The sequence below is a fragment of the Perca fluviatilis genome, chromosome 21 (genome assembly GCF_010015445.1).
Source record: "Perca fluviatilis chromosome 21, GENO_Pfluv_1.0, whole genome shotgun sequence".
In the NCBI taxonomy this organism is placed as follows: domain Eukaryota; kingdom Metazoa; phylum Chordata; class Actinopteri; order Perciformes; family Percidae; genus Perca; species Perca fluviatilis.
In genome coordinates this window covers 6,994,858-7,019,291 of record NC_053132.1, presented here as the reverse complement: position 1 = coordinate 7,019,291, position 24,434 = coordinate 6,994,858, and the positions used below count along the sequence as shown (strand labels likewise).

At 43.2% G+C, this 24,434-nt stretch overlaps 1 protein-coding gene across 1 annotated transcript; it reads left to right on the top strand.

Annotated features, from left to right (window-relative positions):
* Positions 1–570: 570 nt before the first annotated feature.
* On the top strand, positions 571–23,561 carry LOC120551288 (proto-oncogene Wnt-3-like). The gene is given in 5 exon segments (XM_039788584.1): positions 571–883; positions 13,732–13,973; positions 17,301–17,566; positions 21,757–21,871; positions 21,874–23,561. Coding segments are annotated over 5 exon segments (996 nt in total). The 5' UTR covers positions 571–803; the 3' UTR covers positions 22,167–23,561.
* Positions 23,562–24,434: the final 873 nt, after the last annotated feature.

The window sequence follows — 24,434 nt, the reverse complement described above, 5'->3', positions numbered from 1 at the left end:
TGTGTGCACGCACAGTATATATCCGGATCAATTAGTCAGGGCACAACCCCTAAAAATCAATGTGTCAACATGTACGTCAGCTGGTGTAAACCCTGCATTGCAGAGTCTTCTGCCGATAAGCCGGCCTACATCCCTTCACCTACCTCCAACCACTTTGGGGAATTTTTTTTTTTCTTCCAATGATAATATATGAAACAAGTTGAGTAACAACTCTACTCTACCTTTTTTCATGTGTCCCTCCCCATAGCTCCCTCTCTCATTTCCCTCCCTCCCTCTTTTCACTCTTTCCTTTCTTTTCCACATTACCAGGGGGTGGCGTGTGATTGACAGATGGGAACGAATCATAATTTTTTTTTTCGTAACCTAAGGCCATCTTCTGTGATTGGCTTGCCAGCTGACATCTCCAAACCTCTTTCCCCCGCCTCTTACCCCCTTTAATATTGGGCCTGTGGATGAGGCATCCTGAGGGAGAAAAAAGTAGAGAGAGAAAAAGATATCTACCTTAGGGAAGAACCTCAGAGAGAGGGAGGGAAGGAGAGGACGGGTAGGAGCGTGTGTGCATGTGTGTAAGAGACACTTATTCTCTTAACTACTAGGAGACAGACACACTTTCCTGGCCTGACTCAAAGAAGGGGGAAAACAGGAGGAAGATTTTTTTTTTTCTTCAATATCATTTTAATCTTCCTATCATTCAACAATCAAGCTGCCCTAAAGCTTCTCCTCCTGGAAACTCTTCTTCACTGCCTGCTGGAAGTTCTATGTATTGATCCATTTACCCTCTCACACACTACAAGGCTTACCTCATGGATTTGTATCTGATTGGATATTTGATGTGTGTGTGGTTGTCCAGCTCACGGGTGCTTGGAGGCTATCCCATCTGGTGGTGAGTACAAATCCACAGTTTCAGCATCAGACCCTATAGCTGCATAAAGAGAGAGAGTCTTTTTGGTCAAATGATCATTTCTGAGAGGGCAGAATGTGCACTTTCAGTTGACTGCGTGGAAAAATGTTCTCCGGCCCAGTCCAAAGAATCTTAACCTCAAATACTAGTGTAACGGAAAAGGCTCGCCGTTCTTTTCCCCTCTACACTCAGGTCCATTTATCACATTGGAGTATGTTGTGATGCAGAGAGGATGAATTTTTTGTTTGGGAACCACTGAATGATGAAAAATGTAGACTTCTTTTTTGAATTTAAAAAAGGAAAAAACACATTAGCGAGAGGTTGCCTTGTTGATATTAATTGTCAACAGCACTGCGAGGACTTACGAGGCATTTCCACACAACAGTGAGAGTCAGGAAGATCATTCATTATTCCATAAATTGTGGACATCGCTTAAGGTCGATGACAACACTGATGGTGGTCGTGAAAACTCAACAAAGCCGTAAAAAAAAAAAGGCTCCCGTTTCTAAACCATGATCAATTTCTTTCTTGAAATACAGCCATGTAATTTCAGGAGTGCCTCAGGGAGTTAAACAATCACGACTTAAACAATCAGTGTCATTTTGTTTTGTTTGCTATTGTGCGTCACGGTTCTACATTCAGGCCGCCAAATACGGGAGTGAATTGAATCTAAATTGTTTTGGGGCTTTTTTGTTGATAGATGTATGACATGACTGACAAACTTGTACACAATTTCTAAAAATATTACAAATGTGCTGTCTGCCACGCGGTATCAGCTGTAATTAAATTAATCCTTTTTTTTTTAAAAAACAGTTAAGCATATCATTTTGCTTTTCAAATTGGACCACAATTCACCCCCTCCACTACGGATTTGTCAAGAGACAATATGTTTAGGTGCCGCAGGGCTTTATTCTTTGTTAAATTATCCCAGATCGCTTTTGGCACCAGCAACTGAAATTTAGAGGTTTATCTCGTTACAAATTCAGCTACATGCAGCTGACCTCATAGCTCCTGGTCTTCTTTTGTAACATAAAGCTTCTATTTTGGAGATATTTGCGTAGGCGTATGACAAAGCTCTTTTGGCTCACAACACAATACTTGTCAGAGCTACTGCACTTTTAGTAGCCCAACTAGCATGTGGTCCCACCATAGTGCGTCCAAACCGCGAGCATCTTCTGGTTTCATTTACAGAGCAGGCAGCTGCCAAGCACACAGGCCACAGGGCTGAAGTGTTAATGGCAAAGAGGACTTTACACCCACTCCTGGCTTCAGCAAGAACCATCAGACAACAGTGACAAAGAGCCTGGGATTATCTCTCTGTGAAATACCTGCAGCTGTTCTGTTCAAGGAGCTTACATGACACTGGTATAATGTTCGAAGCTCAACAAAGCGCACCACCTTTGATTTGGGTATACAAATTTGGAAGTGTAGGCTGTGGAAGGAATTACTGGGAGGGTGGAAAGATGAAAAGCAAAGCCGTAGCTCCAGGTGACTGGGCAGGTGCTGAGGAATGGGTGTCACACAGCGCTGTCAGTGGCATCACTCCCCGCGGTGTCGGACATGTCCGAAAGGAGACAAAATGAGGTGGTGTGTCAAACAGGAGGGTGCCGAGTTTCAGCAAGGGCCCAGGCAGGCTCCTCTCAGCTTCTGTCTCTGGGGCGATGACTTGGCCATAAATTCTCCAGCCAAAGTGGGACGGATTGGAGGGAAGAGCCGTTTTTGACTGCTTTATGCCTGGCAGCCTTGCTTTTACAAGATGGGGTGTTGAAAACCAAACAGAGCATAAATAACTCTGGTGATATGCACATATGCATGAGCGAAGATGAGGTGTAGTAGAAAGACATAGCAAACTAATGAGGTGGGTTTGGAAAAGGCGAGACGGAGCAGTAAATTGCCTTTTTGAAATGCAAGAATGTCGGGGAAACAGCAGTGTTGTACAACATGAGCGAAATCAAACAGTTAAAAGCTATGCTTTGACTCTACATAATCCACAGGTCCAGCAGTGTCTCCGTCCAATTATCTGACAACGCCAGCCTTTCTGTGGTTTAAAAATGAAACGAATATCTGTTCTTAGACTTATTGCTGTGTTTTGGTTTCACCTTTTAACCTACGTTTAATAATCAAAGAATATCAATATCTAAGATATTGAAGCCGAGGACTATGACATAATATTCTGTTCTGATCAAACGCCAAGGTAGATAATAAGAGTCACGGCTGGTATTGTATTAAGCCTGTGTGGCTCGACTCATCAACTATCTCTAGAACAGCTTAAGCCACTGTGTGTTTTTGCTCCTTGCATAAACAGCGGCGGTTGTAAGTGAATGACAGTCACTTTCAGCAAGGAATTACCTCAGCTGAATTTACCCCCCCCCCGAGCATTAGCAGTGATTATCGGTTTATCTCTGTCATATCACACCGCACAGCCACGAGATGTTTTAATCCAATAACTGTTATTCTTCTAATCCACTGTTATCATCACAGCCCTTTTTAATCTGCAAGAGTAAGCAAAGATATTGTACACTTGATGTACATTTCTTTAATTTTTTTGCAATTTCAAGTACGGCCATTTCATGTTTCCCTTCAAATTTCATTGCTCAAGACTACTTAAATTTACATTGTGGTGGCTATGAAATCAAACAAGAGAACAACATGGCAAATGTTTTTTGGTCAGCATAAACTTTGCCGGTGCTAAAATCATCATCAGCTTTAATGAGCAATGAATGCAGTCCTGATCGACCAATCTTTCTTTGGATCAGTGCACCTGACTGGGCTTTGTACAACTTCCACTCACAGGTGAAACATTATTGGCAGTCTGCAAGAAAAAAAAAAAAAAAAAAAAAAAACCACTCTTATTTTTTTTTTTTTTTTTTTTGTTACAAATGCAGAAATAAGAAAAAAAAAAAAAAAAATGCAGAAATAGGTTCTAAGTAACTCTTTATGATCAGAACAAAAAACAAGAAATACCATTTGATAACAGTGCAGAATAACAATTTAAAAAAGGCATTATCCACAAACACTATTCTGTAATTGGGCATTTTTAAGGCTTTCAGTGATTCAATTTTAACATCCTTTAATTCAAATTTGGAGCATGTTTATGTAAGCTTAAATACGGCTTCCTGTCTAAAATTGTGTTTGCTGTTTGAAGGACTACTTGTGGAAGTTTTGGGAACCATTGAGGCCCCAATAATGTCAGTGGCATACCTCTCGAAAGATCTCACACAAAGCCATCTACCACACTGCCCAGTCTATACACAGACCTTTCCAGTTCAACCTGAGCGGCTTAAATGGGGCTCTAGAGTCCATCGCTGGGTCTCAGGAATGTCATTATCTGACTGCGACACCCCCCCGCCCCAACCTCCAATCTTCAATCCAATCTTCAACCCCAAAACCCCTACCATTGGCAAAGGGATCACTTAAATGATTCTTACTGCGGGAAAATCCTCCGTCTGCCGTCTTGTGTGAAAAGATCAAGGATGTTCGGGTATTATTCTCAGCAGTGCAGTGAAAAGTAGAGAAAAGAGCAGGGAAGTCCAGAAGAATGTCATTCATAAGAACCTTTAGGGTTCCATTATGAATGGCTGATGGCCGCCATAGGGCCAGGGTCAAAGGCAATTTTGGGATAAAGCCAATTGAGAAATGTCTCCACAGAAAGTGACATCCACAGGACACAGGGAATATGGAAGGAGTAAATTCCTACAAAAACATGTATGACTATGTAATACGTTCTAAAATTACTATAGCCCTAAGCAGGTGTACTGCCACTGCAAAACACTTTGTCATGTGACTTCAATTTAATGTATTCTTTTTTAATATCTTAAATAATGTTGCCTATCACAATGACCAAGAATGACACCAGTCTTTAACTGTACTTGTAGTGTCAGTGAGAGTTACCTTAACGTGCCGAACCAACACAACACTCCACAAAACAAACTTACAAGGCAGTCGTCACTGAACAAGCATGGGGGATGACATTATACAGTCAGACTCAAGGTAGGCGAGAGGTTCAAAGGAGAGTGGTATTTCAAAGCAGTGAAGGGGAGTTCTAATCTTCCTACACAATCAAAGGACATGCAATGTGCTCTTGTAGGAAATGACAAAGTCCCCCCAGTGCACAGCTATTAGCAGCACTAAAACACAGGCCAGGGCAGTTCCTCAAAGGAAAAAACGGCAACGGCCAGAGGCAAAGCGATCATTAGGGGACACGTGTGGAAGCACACGCACACACACACACAATATTTAAAGTCTTCATTACCTGGCTGATCCAACCTGTATGGCTTGTTACATAGGTTAACTATTAGCAGAAAGCAATTTCTCTGACACACAGGGTCAGCGACAGAGACGTGTTGCTCACACCTGTATATTCAGTCAAAGCCCTCAGGTTACTGACCAGGTCAGCCCAACAACTGGTGGAGGCAGTGTGGAAAGGAGGAGAGGACTATCATTCAATGTCACCAAATTACAAAGAATTCAGTTTACATATTGTTAGGGCTGGGTACCGAACTTTGATACTTTTAGGCACCGATCAAATTGCCTCCATAGCATCAAGTACCGAAAAATGTCTCGAAATTTCAATACTTAAGGACTAAATCTTGTCAGCGTCAGTGGGCCAATAAGCATGCAGCCTTGACTACAGGCTGCATTCTGCTTAGGTGTAAAGGTGCTGAGATGTATAAAAAAGAAAAAAAACATTTATACTGTAATGTGTAATGTTGTAATTTCATTTTGTTTAAATGGATTTTAATAATAAAAAAATAAAAAAAGTATAGTTCCAGAACCGGTATTGAATTCCCGGTATCTGTACTGAACATTTTTTAACAATACCCAGCCCTACATGTTGTCAAACAAATGCTATTAATAATTTACAATAAGATGTCATGTCTTTGCAATCACAAAACTTAATCTCCAAACATGAATAATAATGATTTATGGTGAAATAATTTGCACACATTCAGGTAGGGCTGGGTATGTTTTTTCATTACTAGTGGCGATATGATTACTGAGTTTCAGGACTGATACCATAGTGATTCCTTTTTCCGATACTTTAAATTCAGAAATCTGACTAACTGTTTCAACAAATCCCTTTCGTTCATTCAAAAATAGATACCTGCATCTTAAAAAGTTCAGTATTGTCTAAACAAAAGCAGCATTTACAAGAACGTTCCCTAAAGAAAATGGTCTAAAATTTGTCCAAATCAGGAATAATCAGATTCAAAAATATGTGAACAATATTGCCAATCTGCCCAGATGTTCGATGCCAGCTTTTTGAAAGTTCAGTACATTTTAGCATGCTCCAAAAATGTATTGACGTACAACACCCAGCCCTATTGAGGGACACAAAGGTAAGAGAGAGAAGCAAAAACATTCATGACAGTTGGATCGGACAGATTGTCTGTGAGTGAAATATCTGCAGACTGGCAAGCTCTGTTAACCGGGTTCAACCCCAACAATGTAGCATTACACCACAGCTTTTACAGAGCTTTTTCCAAATTACCTAAGCATGCGAGGGTGAACAGCAATTAGGTTTTTAACTACTTTTAAACACACAATCATGCGGTGTTTGAAATTGCCACAAAGAAATTCCAGGCATACAATGGAAGATTCCAGACAATCCCCTACGAGTTATGATTTGCATAGGATGCATTACTGCTGACAATTCAAGCAGCAGTGCCAACAAGCTGCCCCTAATGAGCAGTGGCAGGGAACAATGCACTGTTTGAGTTGTGGTTCATTCACACAGTCCCTCAAGACTCTCATTCAAACAAGCTCTGTCCTTTCAAGACAACAGATCAGACTCTGTTGTGTTCACCTCCAGACAGACCAGGACACCAAGCTTCCAGTCTGATGTGCATTTGTCAGTGTATATACTCTCCAGTGCACTTGTGTGCAGAGCGACTTCTGCTCTCATTCACTTTCTGACTGGCAGGTTCACAAGTTTACACCCTGTTCAGTTTCTCTCTTCACATCTCCATACTTGTGACTGCAGGGGCTCCTTGTCCCAACTCCGCACTCTCTGCAACAGTCTGCAGAGAGGAAAAAGGAGGGGAGGCAAAGGAGGTAGAATCAACGAACAGGTTGGAACATTTTTCAGGGGTCCTGTCATTTTTTATCTGATCAGCCAGGAGCTGTTGGACTACAAATCAAAAGTGTGCCAAAGAAAAAGAGAAGACAACAAAACACAGACAGGAGCTTTGCATTCCAGCCTCCACCAGGAAAAGTCCCATCCTCGGGCAAAGCCGGCAACTTTCCTTGGCCCACTTACTCTCTTTCGAATGTCTTTATCTCTCCGCGGACTATGTTTTGGGATTTATAAATGAAATTCTGATGGCAATGTTTTCAATGCACGTCTCTGACTGCTCTGCCAGGGCCTCATTTAGCAACATGATGTCCTCCAGGCAAATCTGACAGGTTGAGCTGCAGCGTCAACATATAGGAGGTAAATTAGAGGTAGATTAGAGTTTAATGCAAACAATATTCTGTTACTGCAGAGGCCTTTTCGGGAGCCTGGCTCTCACCGAGGATGTGACAGAACACACTTGCGACTCAGCGCTTCAGGCACAAACCCAACATAAGCTAACATTAATTTCTCTTTAATGAAATAAGTTAACTAGTTCAGACATGGTTAAGAACGACTGGCACACATCGTCAATGACGGCAAATAACATTGGAATGCAATAGCATTAAATCAAATATAAAGCCAGAATCAAATCTGTGTATGAAGGCTATATCTTGTCAAATTACTTATTGCCTCCATTTAGCTGTAGCTTTAAACTTTACAAGTAACAGAAAAGTCATAGTATCTAAAAACTAAACGTTTTGTATGAGCTCTTTGTTCATAACTCTACTAACTAAGAAACTGCTCTGAAATTAATCCAACCCTAAACCAAAAACAAAAGGTGCAGCAAAAGCCCAGAGAATGTCCCAGCTTGTGATGAAACTGAATGGAAAATTCTATCATCTTGTGTCAGCAGCATTCAGGATGTCCTGCAACAAGGGTGCAAGCCCCGTACACAATTAATACTTTTACAATGTTTGCCCAGAATGAGCAATGCGAATAAAGCATCCCACCTCTTGCCATAATCTTAGTGATAACCTTGTTGGAAGTAGGAACTTACAAGTAGCAACACAACCATGTATTTCACTTTGCCTTCATACATGCATGCAGGTTTCCATGAGTCTTTAAACAGTGCCTAAGGAATAATGCATGGAGGGATGGATTGTGACAGGCTCTCTAATCCCTCGCTTTCCCTCTCTGCTTCACCCTCATACTTTGGATGCCACTTTAACGCTCCAATTTGTTCTGAACTACAAGCCATCTAAAAACTTCAGTCAATAAGCTGAACATAAAACATATTTTGATTTGTGCCTTTCTGACCAGTGCTCATGATCAAGGTTTAATGTCAGCTGAAACCAGCAACGTTAGTGAAAACAAACAATGTGCACTATACTTAAATCCAGTTTTGAGATATTTGTTATATTTTACTTGAGTATTTCAAAATGTATGTTACTTTAGACTTATACTCTACTACATTTTAGAAGGAATTATTGTACTTCTTACTCCACTACATAGAACAGCTACTTCATTCAGATTTTACACACAAAGCATGTCATAAGCTTATAAAATATACTTTTTAATTAAAAATAAACCACCCCACCGTATGTTGCTTTATAATTAGCTCCACCTCGATCAGCTGCAACATTAAAAAGGCTGCATGCATATATCATAACCATCACCCATAGTATAACATAATATAGCAAAGACATGGCTCATTCTGCCTCTATGAGTACTTTTACTAGTGAAGTACAATAAGTAATGTATATTTTGCTAAAAGGTACTTTTTCTTCAATTAAATCTTAAATGCAGGGCTTGTAATTGAATATTTCTACTTTATGGTACAGCTAGTTATTGTTAATGTTAGTTTGTAATAGAGCTGAAACTCAGAAACAATAGTATTTAGCGTAACTTACGTTAACTGTTTACTGGAAACGCAAGCGCATTGACGAGTAACGTTGGGACAAAAAAAATTAAAAATACAACCATAGAAATTAAATGAAGCTCATAAAACACACAATTGTATGTGCTTTAAAGGAACTTAACTACATGAGAAAAGTGGAATGAGTAAAGGTAGGCTATAGTAGAGATTATTTACCCACCTGTTAGCATAAATCATCTTTTACATTGAAGGGATCCCTTAACGTTGGCTCACTGACGTTAACGTTAGCTAGCTAGCTAGCTACAAAAGCACAGCTAGCTAGCGCTCTGTTTGTGTTTCCCGGAAGGCTAAAGTTCACGTTCAAGTTAAATTTTGATTCAAATATTTCGGCAGGTCGTCGACACTTACCACTGTTTTAAATATTTCAAGATTCCTTTAAAATTATTCAAACGTTATCCAATTAAAAGAAGAAAAAAAAAACTCAGTGAGCTGTGGGAAGACGATTAAGTGAACCTTCCACATTCTGACCAAAGATGGCAGCCGGAAGTGACATTTGAACATGTATTTTATATGAAAATATACAATCGTTGTAAATAACAATTTGAGTAATAAATGAGAGTACAGTAAATTCTTAGCAGTGCAATCATCAATGCAAGTGTCAAATAAACAATAAGAAAAAACAATATAAGGCACAAACTACATCTAAACTGTTACAGTTCAAAATGCATACAATTATTCCCTAAAGTAATATATTAATGCTTTTGTGACCATTACAGTTACAATGCTACTTAGAGGTTGGTTGCAGGACCATCTGTATTTGTGTATGTTCGTGTGGAGGTCTCAAGCCTTTGCCAATGTTAGGGCCAAGACCCAAACAGTGTGGCCTAAAGGGCCTACATCGGGTTTGCCCAGAATACATTCACTTATTTTACTTTCCTCACTTAAAGATGAGCAGCAACTCTGACAAGATATATTGAAGTCATATTTTATCACACATACACATGACCGTAGAATCGGAGTATGAGCTGGCACCTGATCATAATGACTTTGATTAATGAGGCAAACAAGCCGGAGATCAGCACCCCTGTTCTTAGATACTTGTATACGGGCCCTGGTTATGAACTTCAAACTGTTTCTGTAGGCCATCAGGCTAAAGGCAGTGAGGTCAGAGGTCATGTTCTGCTCAACAGGTTCAGAGGGTCACCTCTGCCTCTGGACATAGGATGCTGCCACACAAAGAAAGCTCATCTGCGCACAGACGTGTGCTACACACTGACCCCTGTAATGCAGACCTCCCACAATAGCAGCTGCAACATATTTCTGACAGTACAAGATTCCTTGCTCAGAGACAAAATAAAAACAGAGAGATGCCACTCCACTTCTCTAACCTGGCAGCAGAGATTGTAGTTGTGATTTTATTGCATTGGGAGTGGTTGAGTCTCAAGTTTTTGTTGACAGTGTTATGGTCTTGATTGCGTGAATTTCCACTCTTCAGCGAGGTGTGTGGTGGAATCCCTTTGTTTCCTCTGCTTCATTTCTGTGGTTTCCAGCGGCTCGTCATACTTTCACATCAGCCCAGTTTAGATACTGAGAAAACCCCCCAACCAAGCCGTAAACACCCCAGGCCAGTAGAGGCCCCATACGGACCTGCCTGGGCATGCACCTGCCAAGCCCTGCTGTTCACTGCTGCTCTGCTGCTTGTCTCATCCCCTGCAGCAGATTCCCCCGGCATTCTGCCTCTGTGGAGGTCTCTGAATCTCCTGCTCCCTCACTCGGTTGAGACACGTTGCTCGTGGCTTCCGAGAAGTGAGGCAAAGCAGGCAGGATCAGCATGGCTCTCATGTGGTCTGCATGCATGCGTCTGTGTGTGTCTGTTTGCACGATACGCCTCATAACCCCTTGGGGTTAAGACTCTCATTAGCACCTAGCCAAAAAGATATCCCTTTCAACTCATCTGTCCACACGAATCAAGTGAGGCACATCCTTTGCAAACAAAGACAAATAGGCTGGCAGATCCACAGCCTGTAGTCTAAACATGCTATGTCCACAACAAAGACCCACGCGGTTAGCTAATTGATTCCATCAGAAATCCCAAATTCACTGGCTAAGCCTGCATGTCAGAGTCGTGGGCAAGCAGTTTAGCTGTCCTTAATAGAACCTGAAACGTAGCAGAGGTTGGCACAGCAGTCTAAATACAGAGACATCTCACTTGGGCAGAGATTTTCCTTTGAGGTAACTGACTGATGTTGTTGGGGAGCATGTGACACCAAGGTTCAAATTCAAGCTGTGTACAGGGCATCACCCACTCTGGTCCATCCCATGACTGAGAGATTAATGGGCAGTAACCAAGCTAGCAGACAGTGTAATTAAGGCCTTTAGTCACTCAGTCACCAGACGGGGTGAAGTCAGCAACACTTGAACTCAATGATGTTGGTGGGATTGGGACTGGCAGATGACGTAATGTGGCTGCCTTCGCTTCAGTAAACTTAAGACAAGAACATGAATGAGATTGATGAGCACTATCAAATTACTGCTTGGGAACATCAAATTGGGCAAAACAGCATTTTAAGTTTGAATTATTAAGTTGGATATGAAAGAGAAGAGACTCATTCTTTCTCGTGCATAGCGGTGTTTGAGAGTTTTGAATAGTTTATGTAACTGGCTATCCTTGAGGAACTGTGACCCGACAGGGTTTCATACTGAAACTGTTTGTTGTGTATCAGTGTCAGTAAGGAAGCTCATGCCAGCAACACAAGTGGTTTATAGCTGATTATGTGATCATCATACAGTATATTCCATTACACCAGCAGCTGTAAAAGCAAAATAACTCCGCCTCATTTCTCAGTGTGTAAGCTGCACTGGCAAACGTTGATACCTGGGAGGCTGCTGTAACAATGCTCACATGAGATCAAAAAGTTTGTGCGTTTGGGAGGGGGTGGAGGGTGTTGGGGCGTGGGTGCAGGGCTTTGTTGGTAGCCATATGTAGAAAGCAAAAGCACACATGAGCTGTGAACCTATTTAAGTTTTTTTTTTTTCCCCCCCTGTGACTTCAATGGCTTGACTTTTGTGTTGGGGTGGGGCACTACACTGCACTCATCTGTCAGAGTCAGTGGCTACTACGATTGGGTTGCACCCTGCGGGGGTCCTGAGGTCATCCTGAGTGGCGCTCTGATCTGATCAGCGTCAATTGTTTCCCATGATCCTCTCATGGCCTCCAGTGCCACGCTGTCCGCCCAGACTCAGCCAAGTGCTGGAGAGTCTACTCGACACTGGTAAAGCTCTTCTCTTAGAGCTGTTGGCAGCACATCTTCACATCCCTAACCCTGGAAACAACCAAATCACACACATCTGTTGTAAAGCATTCATCTCTTAAGAACGCAGACCTGTACAGAAGCATGCATGTTTCTTTAGATGTTACACTGTTTGCCCAGAAATAAATAAACAGGTAATTTGAGTCTGACATCCTACAGTGAATACATGACCTCTGGAAGAAGCCGCACAGTTTTGTTTGAGCTTGTAATCACAAAAAGCATGTTAAAACATGGGCATGGCAAACATGCTTCTCTCTCTCTCTCTTTTATTTCAAGAGAAATAGAAAGCAATTAAAATTAATTACCTGAATGAAACCATAATGGTTTCTGGCATCACAAGCTGATCTCGGCTGTCTCTTTGTGGTGATAAATCCCTGCTTAGGCACATCAAAGCAAGCCTTCTGGTGAGGCACAAATCTTCAGATATTCTGTTTTCGTCCATCACCTGCAAGCTCAGCTGTATACACTGTCATTCTTATCAAATCAGCTACAGAGGAAAACCACAATTGATGATGGAACTGCAGAGGCAGGTGTTTTCATATATTTGAAATTGTATGAGGGGGCTTTTCCCAGCCTAAACAGACAGGTTCTGGTGTGTGTTATCTGTTAGATCAGCAGATCTGTGTATGCTTACAAGTGGGAACACTTGGAAAAGTCAGTACTAATAGCTTGTATCCCTTCCCTGAAGTGGGCCAATAACCCCCACCCCCCTCTCCTGGTAGAAAAAAAAGAAACAAAATAAACAGGAGCTCTTAGTATAAACTATATTAAACTGATAAGTCAATAAACACTCCAGTATGAATCACTGCACCGTCACAGAGCTACGCTTACAGTTAAACCTGAGATTAATGAATACAGAAGTGGTCTCCTCTGGAAGAGCAAGTTGCCTTTCACAGCGGCCTCCCTGGCAGGTCATCATTGCTATTGTGGGGTAGAGTTCATGGAGGGCACAGACTTGCACTGTGAGGCAAACAGCCTCATTCCCACATCCTATGTAATTGTAAAAGCACTGGGGCTGAGGACTGTTTGCTGAAACCAGTGTGCAATACTTTTTAAATGCCTTACTTTAAGAGATACGTAAAACCTTTTTGTTAAATGTTGTCTAAACGAAAGCAGCAGTGCATGACTTACTATTATATACAATAATGACTAAATAAAGTTGGCAAAAATGGGCAAAATCTTGATATTAATCAGGAACTGTCTGGCCAAAGAATGTACATCCCTCTGGAAAAATAAAGTTTATTTTATTATTACTAATCTGACCAGACATTTCAATGTCAGCTTTCAATACTTTTTTTGTGCTTCAAATACTTTTAGCCGGTATTAAACAATTCAATATAAACCCTAATAAGCAAAGAAAATTAAATGTTCTTTAAAAAATGATGTTCTATTTAACTAAATTGAGTTAAATTTAACCTAATTTTTATTTGCAGTGATGGCCTCTTAGGTGTTTGGTTGCTGTGATAAACCTCTTTTGATCATGTTGCAGTTATTTTTATATATTAATGTTATACAGATACAGAGATGTGGTTATGTCCAGCAGATCTCACCTAATGATGCTCTCTCTCTCTGTCTGTGTGCGTCACAGGTCCCTGGCCCTCGGGCAGCAGTACTCGTCACTGGGCTCCCAACCCATCCTGTGTGGCTCTATCCCCGGCCTCGTGCCCAAGCAGCTGCGTTTCTGTCGCAACTACATAGAGATCATGCCCAGCGTCGCAGAAGGAGTCAAGCTGGGGATCCAGGAGTGCCAGCACCAGTTTAGGGGCCGGCGATGGAACTGCACCACCATCAAGGACAACCTGGCCATCTTCGGCCCTGTGCTAGATAAAGGTAAATAAAAATCTCTATTTTTTTTTTTTTTAACGATGTACATATGTATCCGAGGCTTACGGTACAAAAGATGTTAGAATCTAAATGATCTATGCTAAACAACTCGCTACTGTAAAAAACTATGGCTGAGGCTATTGCAAGCTGTTATGAAACATACACCCTAAAGGCTTAGCACTGCCTGTTCTCTGGGCTTTTGCTGATAAACGCCTAACTAGGGCAATTACAATAATATACACCTTTCCTGGCTGCTGTGAGAAATGAGCGCAGGTACAAGCACTGACACATTATTCAACTTCCATCCATCTTTACCCTCAGTACCGCATTTGTCTTCAGACTCAGTGACTTCTTTTCGGTTTTCCCAACCGTGTTTACACTCTCATACATAAAAGTTGGTCAGCGCGGTAAATCTATCAACACAACCTGACAAGTACAGCTGATATACTGGAGGCATCCATCAGGCGCTTCACACACAGAATACTAATTGTAAGATATCTCCACACTAACTGTGTCCTTTACACAATCCCACTAAACCTGACAGTGAGGGACAATAGGCACAGGTGTCCCGCTTAAGGCATTGCAGTCCCTAATTATTAAAGGTAGAGTTGTGTGTTGTGAGTGAGGCTGCTGATTGGAAATGAATTACCCTGTGTGTCAGAGGGGAAGGAATCTGAGCAGCAATGGGCAGTGTGAGCAGTCCAAGCTCCTCAGTCAAATAAAAAGGGAGAGGGGAGGCCAAATGAGATTACAGGCAATAGAAAAGGGCCGGGGGGCTCCGCTCAACCCCTACTGTGCATGAAGACCAGTGCGCGCCTCACACAGTCCAGCTCCCACGGACGCCCCATTCACACGCCCTTTTGACTCTGTCATGAAAACAGGCTGAAAGGGGATCTCTCCCAACCTAGCCCGGGTGTGCGCTTTGGGATAGGGAAGCAAAGGAAGGAAGAAAGGAAGGAAGGAAGGAAGGAAGGAAGGAAGGAAGGAAGGAAGGAAGGAAGGAAGGAAGGAAGGGAAGGAAGGAAGGAAGGAAGGAAGGAAGAAGAGCATCTCACTTTGCGGGTGATGAATGGAAGAGTTTGAGTTGGGGAAGGGAGAGCTACCAACCACCAGCCCCAGCCACCTTAAGCTGTGTGTTGGCCACGGTGGTGCTGTGGGTGGATGCCTGGAGGAAGTGGGGGGTTGAGATCCTGTGGGTGGTGTATGGGATTTCAGCTGAGGGTGTTGGCGGAGGGGTGGCTAGAGAGAGAGAGAGAGAGGAGGGGGGGGGGGGTTAGGGAGTTCAGGGAATGCCAGCTCCGGGCAGAGCGGGGCTGTGGGGGCGCGAGTCGCTGGGCCCTTTGTGTGGATAATACAGTGTGACACAAGGGAAACAAAGGCGGATTGATGGGCCCAGCAGGTAGCAGAAGCAGCGCTAGCCATGGCTAACAGCCAGAGCTCCAGGGGCCCAGGGCTCACAGGCCCCTGTTGTGGAGGGCCCAGCTAGGCTTGCCAGGGCGAGCACGGGATGCCCAACCTAAGGGACTGAGTGTCATCCAATCATGCAAGCACTCACTGGGGATTTAGACCCAAACTGTGTCCTTTCACTAGGAATGAACAGTGGAAATGCAGTATACATAGACACACACGAATCTAGTTAGTATTTCATTGTTTAGATGCAATATGATATATCTAAAATAACATACTGTGACCATATGGGTTCAGTTTTTATTATTTTTCAAATATTACTGAATATATTTGGGATTTACAGTATTTCAGCATCTGCATTACATTTTCACAACAAAAGACCACATCAGATGATCCATCTGACCTTTCACTCTGTAAATTATTAGCATTCATACACTCAGAAATTTCAGAAATATATAAAAATAATTCATGAAACATCACAAATATTGAGCCTTGTGGCATCAAATTTGCCCTACAGGCTAATATTAAAAAGGTATTTTTGTTTTGTGACTTTGCTTACGGATACTTTCAGGGTGGAAAACACAAGACTAGCCTCCAGCCATGCATCAGTAAACTCAGTCTGTGGCCTGTAAAGTATTCTGATCGGTTCTTGAAAAACGTATTGGCAGTGGAATTGCTGAGGAATTTCTGGCTTTAGTGGCCACTGTGGTCTGCGAAATACGGGTTTAATTCTCTGGTCGTGTTCGTACAAATTTCAAAAACTCAGATCACGCAACTGTGCATGTCAAAAACTCAGGCCGCTCAATGCTCTTGAAAAGTCGAGCCACTGCTCCCCTTGCCTCTGTGTGTGTGTGTGTATGTGTGTGTGTGTATGTTTGTATGTCTGTTACACAGCTAGTGGAGTGTAATGGGTGAGCCTCGGTAAGTGTGCTGTGATTGTGAAACAATGGTGTCTGGTTACGTAATAAGCTGTTGCCTTCAAAGGAGGGGGTAACTCCATCCTTCAGTGTAAAAGAAAAAAAATAAAAAGAAACAGGCCGACGCACTGCTTGATTTCACCAGAAGGCCTTGGGCTCTGAACAGGGACGGGTAGGGGGTGGGGGGGTGACAACATTCCTGAAACACTATCCAGATGCAAAGCAGCACACCTCAGGGATGACAGGAGGTCACTGAGATCCCACTGAGCGTTAGGCCCTCCTGACACAACCACAATGGGCCGACGTCACTGCAGGGACTCTGCTGTTAGGCTCCTTCATGTGTCCTGCAGTCTGGGCCTCCTCATCGCTGACGATGATCCTACTACGGTCAATACTGTGAACCAGTAGATACCAGAGTATCACGATATTTTTCGTGGCAATACTGTATCGATACACAGACGCCAAGTATCGATCTTTTATGATATATGTGTTGGTCAGTTTGTCTGCTTGACAATCCCATTTTGCAGCAATAAAATTGAAGTGCGATGAACAAACAGAGAAATGTATCTTTTTAGATAAAACAGATGTTGACAAAATTGTCCTCTCGGGACATCATTTGAAGTTGGAAAAAAGGGAATACATTGCAATATATCGCAGAATATTGCAATATTTTTAAAATCGCAATAATATCGTATCGTGACATAAGTATCGGGATGATATCGTATCGTGAGGCCTCATGTGATTCCCACCCCTAAAAATAAGAGAGGGTTAAGTTCTTTTCCGAAGGCTTTTTTCGGTTGTCACAGTGGCAAACACCTGGGAATAAATGTGCCTTCTCAAAGATGAAATGTTAGCGTTAAAAGGTTATTGCCTGGAGGTTTCCCTTTCAATACTTCTGTCTGGATGTCGGCAGCAGTAAAGGTTGCCTTGTCCGTGTTTAACACGAGCTTGACACACTCTTTTTTCCACTCTTTCTGTCTTTCTGTCCGACTTCATCCGTCTCTCTCAGCCACCAGAGAGTCGGCGTTTGTCCACGCCATAGCTTCAGCGGGCGTGGCCTTTGCGGTGACGCGCTCCTGCGCTGAGGGCACGTCCACCATGTGCGGCTGCGATTCCCATCACAAGGGACCCCCCGGCGAGGGCTGGAAGTGGGGCGGCTGCAGCGAGGACGCAGAGTTCGGGGTGCTGGTGTCCAGGGAGTTCGCCGACGCCAGAGAGAATCGTCCAGACGCTCGCTCAGCGATGAACAGACACAACAATGAGGCGGGACGCACGGTAAACACATTTACACACATGTACGAGGAAAATGTGCTCAGATTTCTTGTTAGGTTTCTGTATTCCGTGTTAATGTACAATACATGTCAAAAGAATGTAGACATCTGAACATTTCACTCATGTGCGATTGTTATAAATTCATGCGCTGTCTTCTGCTGACAGCCTCCACACTTCTGGGAAGGCTTTCCACAAGACTTACGATTTGCTTTCACTTGAACTGAAGGGGTCTAAGCACAAACCATGAAAAACAGAGGTGGACAGGGGAGTCCACATACTTTTGGCCAGACAGCGCACATATTGATAACCACAAATCTAAACTGATCAGACAGCAGTGGTTGAAAAGTATCTGTAGGACGGACTCTGCAAGACAAAAGAATGTTCCTTTGTTGAGCACATTTTGTACAGTGGAATGAAAAACACTGTAATACATCACATTCATTAGACAACCTTAGCACACACATTGTGCGATAAATTGTAGCAAAAAGGGGGAAACTGAGACAGAGGTGCGGTAAACAATGGACAACGACCTGACTGTCATGCAACAGGAGCGGATTCATCCAGGAAACGCCGCGTGACGTGCCGGGATTTGGTATTTGACTTGTCCACACATTTCTGAGTTTCCACCTGCAAATGAGCACTTGACTTTGAATGACTGGTTAATTACTCATCTGAGCAACACCCCCAACACCGCCCCCACCACACCTCACCTTTCATGCCTTGCATCCCAATGAAAAATTCCCTGACAGTCAAATAACCCGAGTGAGTTGAGGGGGAAAAAGAAGGAAATCAGCTCAGACTTAAAACATCACTGGCTGCTGTCACCGCTTGGGGAAAAAAATAAAGGCTCCCCGGCTGCTCGCTGAGGGGCAAATGGAGGGACCACACGGCAACGAGACATCCCTTTGATCTGAGCACACAGGAGCAGCCAGGGCGACCACAGGAGCTAAGTGAACAGCGGTACTGTCAGGAGACTCCTCTGCTCTCCACCTGGCCCTCTCACGCTCCATTATTTTTGCCCCAGGGGGCCTCTGGGACTTGATGTTGGCATGACAAGCTCACAGAGTGATGTCACTAGTCCGCCCCCCACCCCCCTCTGCCCCTACTTTCCCCTTCCTCAGCCAGAGGTGCCACAGCCACCTGCCTTCCGCCGCAGCTGGGGGAATTCTTGCAGCTAAATATAGCTGTTGAGTTAAAGCACAACAAAATCAGAACACAAAGGTAAAATAAGCCCCGCGGCAGCACACTCACGATGTGAGCCAGTGACTTCAGAGAGAATTAACAGCAGCACAGAGCCTCTGTTCTTCACAGCTGCATGACACTTAGAGAAATTGCAGCCAGTGGCATATTGTTTTTCTTGGCTCGCTCTGGGAGTCTTCAGTGGTTTTGTTTGTCTGAATTTCCTGTTAATTTCTGACCATAAAATTCCAGCAAATCTTGCTCAGGGACGATGACTGCCCCACAAGCACTGAGTCAGTTATCACATTAGGACCAGCACATTCAAGTTAATTACTCTTTAAAGGAATACTCCACCCAAAGTTTACCTTTTGGAGTATCAAATTCTCACCGCCTGTAGGCTCTGAAAAGTTTGTAGCTTGCGTAATCCCAGAGGACGGCGGGGGTTTTCAGCTTGAATTCACAGCAGTTAAATAGGATTCTAGTAGTCAACTGACAGACACCAGCAAAATGTCAAAAGGTCTAATAGTTTGGGGCACACGGAACATATGGATCCACTACATATGGAGAAGTGGTCTACTGTATGTGTTTCAGAAGGTTCAATATCTATTCTATATATTTGTGTCATGACATGCGTGCATGTGTACGTGCATGTGTGCGTGCGTTTGGACTAAAAAAGGTGGTACATGATCTTGGCACAAATTAGTGCAGAATTTTTCACCTAAATGAAGTATTTGAATCTCATAATTAAATACAAAACGAGGGGGCAAATGTTGGCTCAGTTGGCTGAGTCCTGCAGCAGTGTGGGTTGGAATCCGACCTGCTGCCCTTTGCTGCGTGTCGTCCCCCATCTCTCTCCCCCTTTCATGTCTATCCACTGTCACTATATATTAAAGGGAAAACCCCCCTGACAAATAATCTTAAAAAAGACAAATGAGGGAAAAACTGCAGACGTCTAGCCTGACAAGCCAGACCCACATCAAGATGTTGGGTCTGGGAACTCACCATTGGCAGGGCTCAATCTGAGGGGCGGGATAAACGGTTGTCTTTCAAATTCCCTCTGCACGTAATAGGATAGCGCTACAACCAGGCAGAGCAACGAAGAAGGAAGCTAAGCTAGTTGATAGATTAAACTTTTGCCGTATCTGGTCGGAAAAACTTCGAACACATCTTCCTTTTTTAAGAATGATTTCTGTGCCGTTCTTTGTTCTTTTCTCAAAGAAACGCTTAACTCCAAGTCTTCCAGAAGACCGCTGTTCCCAGAAGCAGCGCTAGCCATAAGCCCCGCCCACCGACTCTATACACGATGTGATTGGCCTGACCAGAACTTGGTTTTTCCAGCTTGCAAGCCAACGGAGAGAGTGCCTAGACCCCCTCTGGCTGCAAAATAAATTTGCTGCCACTAGGGTGCGTCTAGATTTCTAGGCTAGCAGAGGTCCACTTTTTGAACCCCCCCCCCCACCTAGTGATGGGCATTCAGGCTCTTTTTCGTGAGCCGGCTCGTTTGACTCAGCTCACTGAAAAGAGCCGGCTCTTTTGGCTCACAAACGGCTCTTTAAAAAAATTTATGTTTTGACTATGATAGGTGTGAAAAACAATTCTAATTAAATTATTAAATGAAATGAAATGAAGACTGCGTTGAGTGGATACATCTCCACGTGAGGTGCTGGCTCCAGTCGCTAGAACATCTGTGTAAAGCATGCATAAAATTAAATAATGCTATCACCCAACCAATATTGTGATATGATCTTTGGGAGAGTCACAGTTCCAAAGGTTAAGTCATTCAGTGCCAGGTGACAAAAGACCAGATATGTTGGTTTTTGCAGGGACTTCTCATAGACAACAAATGCTAAAATGAAAATATTTCCTATTGCAATAGCTAGGTAGATGAAAAAAAGCGTCACTAGCGCAACCGCTAGTTTCTCGAAGCTCCGCTAGCTTCACAGTTGGGTGCACAGTTCGCATATGCCGGTGTAGGTTGTGCGTAGAACCGGCTTTATATGAGATTTTGTTTTGGCAAATTCTACACTGTGCTTTAACATTGTTTACATCATTAAGATGATTCCAAATGCTGCTGTGCTTCCGACTCATTTTCCTGCTTTTGTTTTGTTTTCAGAGCTGTTTTTCCTCTCCTCTGTCCTCTCCTGCGAGTTTGACAGTGTGTGTGTGTGTGTGTGTGTGTGTGTGTGTGTGTGTGTGTGATGGCTCGGCCCCTCCCTCATGCCATATAATTGGTTGACACCTTGTGTATGATTGACAGGAACAGAATGTGAGGCTGATCAGACAGTCGAAACTAATGTGTGCCTATATAATTATTTTTTTGTTCTTTGAATTAGTCAATTATTTAAAATAAAATAAAATTCACTCATTATTTCATTATTACATAATCATTTAATTTCTATAGGCTATATTTTTTTAAATAGTGTCGGCTCTTCGGATATGCGAGCCAGCTCCCGTCGTTCACCTACAAGAGCCGGCTCTTAGAGCCGACTCATTCGCGAACGACCCATCACTAGTCCCACCCCCACTCCTTCCACTAGATTGGGTAAGGGCATGCCAGACATATTTTTAGTGGACTATTGCTTTAAGAGATCAGGAAAAATGGGTTATGAAAGCTTAAACATGTTGAGTGCTTGCCAGGTTGAAAATTACAGTAGCTTTAGTTGTACATACTTTTTTTGTTCCTACCACGAATTAAAGCAAGTCAAGTTTAGAACCGCCATTGGCTTTAAAGATTCCAGTAACACTTGAAGGTATCTACATAAGAGTGACATGACACTGTCATGAAAACATGACACTGTCGTGACACATGAACCCTAACCCTAACCTGTCATGACAAAAACTGAATGACACTTAATGACAGATGCGTTATGTCATTAAATGTTTATGACTTGTCTATAATGTTTATGACACGTTCACGACAGTGTCATGTCACTCTTATGTAGATTCCTTCAAGTAAAAATGTGTAACCCAGATTCCTACAAAGTGAACAGGAAAGTGTCTTCTGTGTTCCTCAGACCATCCTGGACCACATGCACCTGCGCTGTAAATGCCACGGCCTGTCGGGGGGTGAGCTGAGGGATGAGTCCCAGGCGATGGTGCGCAAAGCAGCCACTGTCCGCTGCTGGGCAGACTACTTCGTAAGTACAACTTCTTCAAGCACCCCACCGAGCGCGACCTGGTCTACTACGAGGGCTCGCCCAACTTCTGCGAGCCCAACCCGGAGACGGGCTCCTTTGGGACGCGCGACCGGGCCTGCAACGTGTCGTCGCACGGCATCGAGGGCTGCGACCTGCTGTGCTGCGGCCGCGGCCACAACACCCGGACTGAGAAGCGCAAAGAGAAGTGCCACTGCATCTTCCACTGGTGCTGCTACGTCAGCTGTCAGGAGTGTGTGCGTGTCTACGACGTCCACACGTGCAAGTGAGAGAGAGAGAGAGAGAGAGAGAGAGAGAGAGAGAGAGAGAGAGAGAGAGAGAGAGAGGCCTCTGGCTGCTGGACTACTAAGTGCTGCCCACCCACCACTTCAACTCCCCACCTCCTGCACGACTTCCCTGCTTCCCCCAGACCCACACTCTGCATCCCACGCAAAAAACAAATTCACCAGCACACACACACACTTAGGCCCTAATGGGTAATAATGGCACATCAGCTATGGATACTAAAAACCCTGCCCTAGAACGCGTCTTCCAAACCACTACACCCATTTCCGTAATATCTGCCCAGAAAGCATCCTGTTGACCTGACCCATCTCTACTCTGAGCTCTAGTGCGCTCTCATGGGAAGAAGCTACAGCTGGGCCACTTTCCCCTGCAGCATTTGGCCCCCTCCCTTCCCCTTTGTCTTTATTTATTTCCCCCCTCCATGCCAACACAATGTTTATGGCATGTACAGTAACACTTTTTACCTGTGAGATTAATGCAGTAAAGAAAAAAAAAAAAAAAAAAAAAAAACTTTCAGACTCTTTGCTTTTGGATTTCAAAAAAAAAAAAAAAAGCATCTTTCTAACTAACACCTCACTTGTCCGGCCAGTCTGGCTGGTTTACCTTTATTTTTTTTATTTTTAAACTAAACCAACCTCTACACCGTCACTTCAGTGACACCGAACATGTCGGCAGCCCCAGGAAAAACCATCACTTTGTAACTACTGAACTGAACAGGTGTTGGAAGTGCCAACAGTCCTGTCCTTTTGTAAACTACTGAGCTGATGAACTCCTCAGTGTTGCTGCTCTCCCTGCTGACTGACTCTGCTTGCACCAGTCAACCAGGAAGCCTGGAAGATACAGTATATGCTACAGTCTGATTTTATAGCCCTGCATTTCTTTTTTTTGGGGGAAATATTACCATAGGGCTGGGACTGGAGGTATGCAGCATGTGTGTGAACAAGCATGCTCATTCCACTAACTAACAACCCTATACATGTATATGTATGCACTATTCAGTTACACCAGGTGGTAACGATTTGAGCATTGTTTATGCGAGCAAAATTCTTCTTCAATGCAAGCTAGCAGTTCTTATGAATGACGACTTTGTTTCCCGCACTGGGGCACGATCAACCTGTAAATTGCTCATGATTTCCACATGATGCAACACAGTCGTACATTATTCGGTCTAAAGGAGCGACGCGGTGAAAAAGGACCAGCGTTCACATTATTTGGCCGAGTAGGAGATGATTTGTGGCCGTTTCATTTATACACGTATGCATCAAATGTGAGTCAAGCTTCAGCATGCTTAATATTAATTCTGGTCTTATGAGCAAAGTGATTATTGGGAGATCTTATTATCTAACACTTCATGCATTCATCAGGTCCATCTGAGAGACTTTTTGTCTGACGCAAATCTTTCCTTTATCTGTTTTAAAAAAAAAAAAAAAAAAAAAAAAGGGGTAGACATGTCCAGACCAGAGGTTCTGATTGGCTTTCACGCCCTCCCTTCCTCCTCTCCATATTTTCTTTCAAGTTGGACAGTTGAAGTTTTTAACAAGCCTGATTTATGAACTTGTACTCTTTTCAGCACACCCCAAAAACACTCCTGCCTCGCGGTTTTGGAGATATCGGTAGAACAATGCAGTCATTTATAAAAAAATAATGGCATGGAGGTCTGCCTAGGCTGATTTGTAAAATTTTTAACAAAAGGAAATTATTTTCCAATCATTGAGGTAATTGTTGTGATTTTTGGGTGGACAGAAAAGACTTCCACTTCATGTAGATTCTGAGAACATTAAGCAGACGAAAGTTGGGGAATTTCATCAGGAACTGGATGATTTAAGTGTGCAAGATGTGGATGTATGTGTGTGTGTGTGTGTGTGTGTGTGTGCGCATGACAGCTGCCAGTGACAAACAGAAGTGAATGGAAAAACGGATGGATGGATGGATGGATGGATGGAAGGCAGGCAGGGTGGCTCTCTACCCAATGGTGGAACAAACTGCGAGAGGTTTCCACACAACATGTTCTGACAGTCCCGTCTGCTTCCTATTAATTATATTCAACAACAATCCTACCCAGTAGTGTATAGGCTGTCCTCTCTGTGTGACATAGCTTAGCATTTGGGTCATCTTCTACACAGCCCTCCCTACCTGGGCCTATGTTTCTGTGTCTCCCCCCCCCACACTTCTCCCGCTATATCCAAAGTTTTGTACAAATGTTTTAAAGTGAATAATTCCCTTTTTATTTTATAATCGTAAATGTTATGTTT